The 3,312-nt window shown below is 35.0% G+C and overlaps 1 protein-coding gene across 2 annotated transcripts in view; it reads right to left on the bottom strand.

The window, feature by feature from the left end:
* Nucleotides 1–6: 6 nt before the first annotated feature.
* LOC106881932 (uncharacterized) overlaps nucleotides 7–3,312 on the bottom strand; it is a 6,107-nt gene continuing 2,801 nt past the window's right edge. For both annotated transcript variants that reach the window (XM_014932460.2, XM_052968146.1), the window contains exon 2: nucleotides 7–1,122. In XM_014932460.2, coding sequence (XP_014787946.1) covers nucleotides 145–1,116 — 972 coding nt within the window. In that variant the 5' untranslated portion in view covers nucleotides 1,117–1,122 and the 3' untranslated portion in view covers nucleotides 7–144. The remainder of the gene's footprint in view (nucleotides 1,123–3,312) is intronic.

The raw sequence follows: 3,312 nt of genomic DNA, 5'->3' as shown, positions 1-3,312 counted from the left end.
ATATATATATATATATATATATACACATATCCAAATGCCTACCTTAAAAAACTGGATTTGCGAATCCCATTTTAAATAAATATCTTTTGTTTAGGGAAGAATATTTGTTGATACAATGATTAGTGTTCTAGTGCACTGATATATTTAAGGTTTGCATGATGGAGAGGTCTTTCTGTGTAGAATCTCTATCTCATTTGTTTTACGATTGCTTTCAGTATAATAAGGGACACACCATATATAACCCCAACGCGTTCTGAATCTCTTTTTATTAGCTCGGATGATAGCATCATTACAGTACTTATTAGGATGCTTCCACCCTGCATCATTACCGTCTGTTGTTGTTTGATGAACAGCAGTCAGAGTGTGTGTAGTATCGATAATTGTTATATTTTGAGAATTTGCAAAATAGATCAACCAATTATCATACTTAATACGTCCAACAACTAAATCTAAGATTTTATGCCAAGGAAAGTGTTGATTTGTAATAAAATAATCTACTGCTACGCCTTTCATCAAATATCCGCTTTGAGCTATCTGAAGAATATCAGAAATCGCAACGTGGTTACGATTTGTAAAATTAACATTTATTCTTTGACCAACTATTAGTATAGGTTTATTTTGTGGTATCTTTTCCTTGATAGATTTCAACGTATTGATAAGACTCTCATCAAAAAGAATGTCACCATTTGCATAGCCATAAAAGTCGTAGTTAGTAAAAGAGGCAAGCACATCAACAATCATCGATTTTAAAACTGGTATTTGACCGCAGGCAACTTTTGAAACGTTCTGTATCTTCCAAGTTTTTCCTAAATGCATATCCAGCTGGCTGTTATTTACCTTATCTCCGGGTATTGCTGGTGTATATAAAACAGGTTGCACTAATAGTGGCCAATTCCCCCATATATGGACTGTATTTTCATAAACTGCAAGTTTTTCTGGAGATAATTTCCACGTGGTGACAAGGACTAATAAGAACTTGCTTTCTTGCAACTGATTATCCACGCTATTCTCTCTGTGTAATAGGCGCTCTACTACGTCTTTGTCCATCAAATATATCACCATAATCAAGGAGACTGTGATACAAGATATTAAAGCAGTTTTCTTTCGAAGGTACATGAATATCTGAAATTAAAAAAAAATTAATATTAAATTAATTGATTAAATGAATTTTTTGTTGGCATAATTTTTTCAAGCTTTAAAATTAAGTGGAAATTTTCAATTTTGGTGTATTAATGTAATTTTTCACGCTGAATCTCAGGGCATGATTCTCTTGCTCCAGAAAAAATTTCCAAAATGTTATAGAGTTTGCAAGAGATGTGAAATCCAAGACAAATACGGAGAACCGGTGGCTAGAGATGAGGTGGAGTGACCTGAAGATAGAGACAGAATCTCTCTTATGCGCAGCAGAACGATATGAAATGCAGAATTGACAACAGTACTGATAGCGACAAATGCAGAATGGGTGGTGATAGGGGTGAAACGGTATGGTACATTATTAGCTAATGCCCGAAATTGGCACAACGCGAATACAAACGGCGCCCTGACAATGTGGCAAGAATGATCCATTGAGAGCTCTGTGGAAAGCACGGCCTACAACAAGCAAAGACATGATATGATAAATCCCCAGAAGGAGTCACTGAAAATAAGAATTGCAAAATCCTGTGTGATGTAATGATCAAGAGCGATTACCCAACTAGACATAGGAAACCGGACGTTATTAGGTTGAATAAAAAAAAAGAACACGTATGATATTCCACATAATATTCCCCGGTGACAGCAGGATCAATGTGAAAGAAGAAGAAGAAGAAGAAGAAGAAGAAGAAGAAGAAGAAGAAGAAGAAGAAAGAGAAAAAGAAGAAAAGAAGAAGGGGGAGGAGGAGGAGGAGGAGGAGGAGAAGAAGAAGAAGAAGAAGAAGAAGAAGAAGAAGAAGAAGAAGAAGAAGAAGAAGAAGAAGAAGAAGAAATAAGCAACTATGACGATCTAAAGTGGGAAATACAAAGGTTGTAGTCAATGAAGAGAGTAGACGCGAAACCAATAGTAATTGGGGCACTTGGAAGTATCAGCACTCACCTACCGACCTGGCTGAAAAAGGTCGGTGCAAGTGGGAGTGTAGAACACTTAGAAAAATCAGCATTGCTTGGAACTGCAAGAATTATTCGCAGGGCTGTTGAAGTATGACGAGTAAACAGGTGTCACCAGTCTGTTGGTTGTGAATGTTCTTCTCTTCTCTACGTTAGACGTATCTCACTTTGAATATTGCTGTGACTTTGGCTGTCTCATAATACAAAACAAAACGTTATAAGAATTGCGTTCTCTGACTAAGCTGCCAGAATCTTCAAAGTCATTGTGAAAAATATTCCTGTTGAAAAATAGTATTCACAAGAAGTATTGAGTAATCTTTCAGTTCAAAATAAATTTCTTTTGATATAACATAAAAAGAAATATTAGTATGCATACAAACGCATGATTTCACAGCATAAACCAAACACACACAACCATGTATGTATACGACAATCATTTGTTAAAGCGTTTCGTCTTTGTGAGAATGTGTGTCATTTCCAAAAAAACCCAGCTACCTACCCATGTGTTGAGTTTTCTGCACCCAGCTCTAAAATAGCTTTAAGACGCACACACACACACATACATAGGTATGTATGTATACATACCATTCAACATACCATTCAACGTGTTTTGTTGAAAACTTGCCATGTGTGTGTTTTCATAGAATTTGCAATACTATTTACGTGATTAGTGCTACAGCTAACATCTTATTCATTGTTGACAGTTGAATGGACAATGAAAAGATTTGCGTCAAGCAAAGTTATCAAAAGCAATAAAAAATATCTCCGAATAGCAAGTAAATAACAACATCTAAAAAGACAAATAATAACTTATAAGTTGCGATGTATTTATATAAGAAATCGAAACACTACAGTGAATTTTTGTGATGTTATGAACTCAATAATGACTTGTTTAACCAATAATAGGTCCTGGTTGTTACAAGAGTTTATCAAGATTTAAAATATGCTCTAATTTAGGTTAATAAATTACGAAAGTTTAGATAAATAATTTGAATCGTAAATAATTTTAATCTTCTAACGTTTGAGGGAATAATTTTGGCTGATAGTTAGCAAGGTGAGACACACATAAGAAAGAAGGAAACAAAGGACCACTGATGAGGTCACAGAAGTGTGACGAAAGAACTCTGGCCGAAATAAGATTAAGATTAATGTAATATAAAGCTGAAGCAAATTAACACCAAATATACAGTGCGTGTGTTTTTATTGGCTAAACTGGCAATATGACCATCC

Source organism: Octopus bimaculoides, chromosome 1, assembly GCF_001194135.2.
Source record: "Octopus bimaculoides isolate UCB-OBI-ISO-001 chromosome 1, ASM119413v2, whole genome shotgun sequence".
Classification (NCBI taxonomy): domain Eukaryota; kingdom Metazoa; phylum Mollusca; class Cephalopoda; order Octopoda; family Octopodidae; genus Octopus; species Octopus bimaculoides.
Note: the sequence above shows the minus strand (reverse complement) of the source record. Positions and strands in the feature narration are given on the sequence as shown.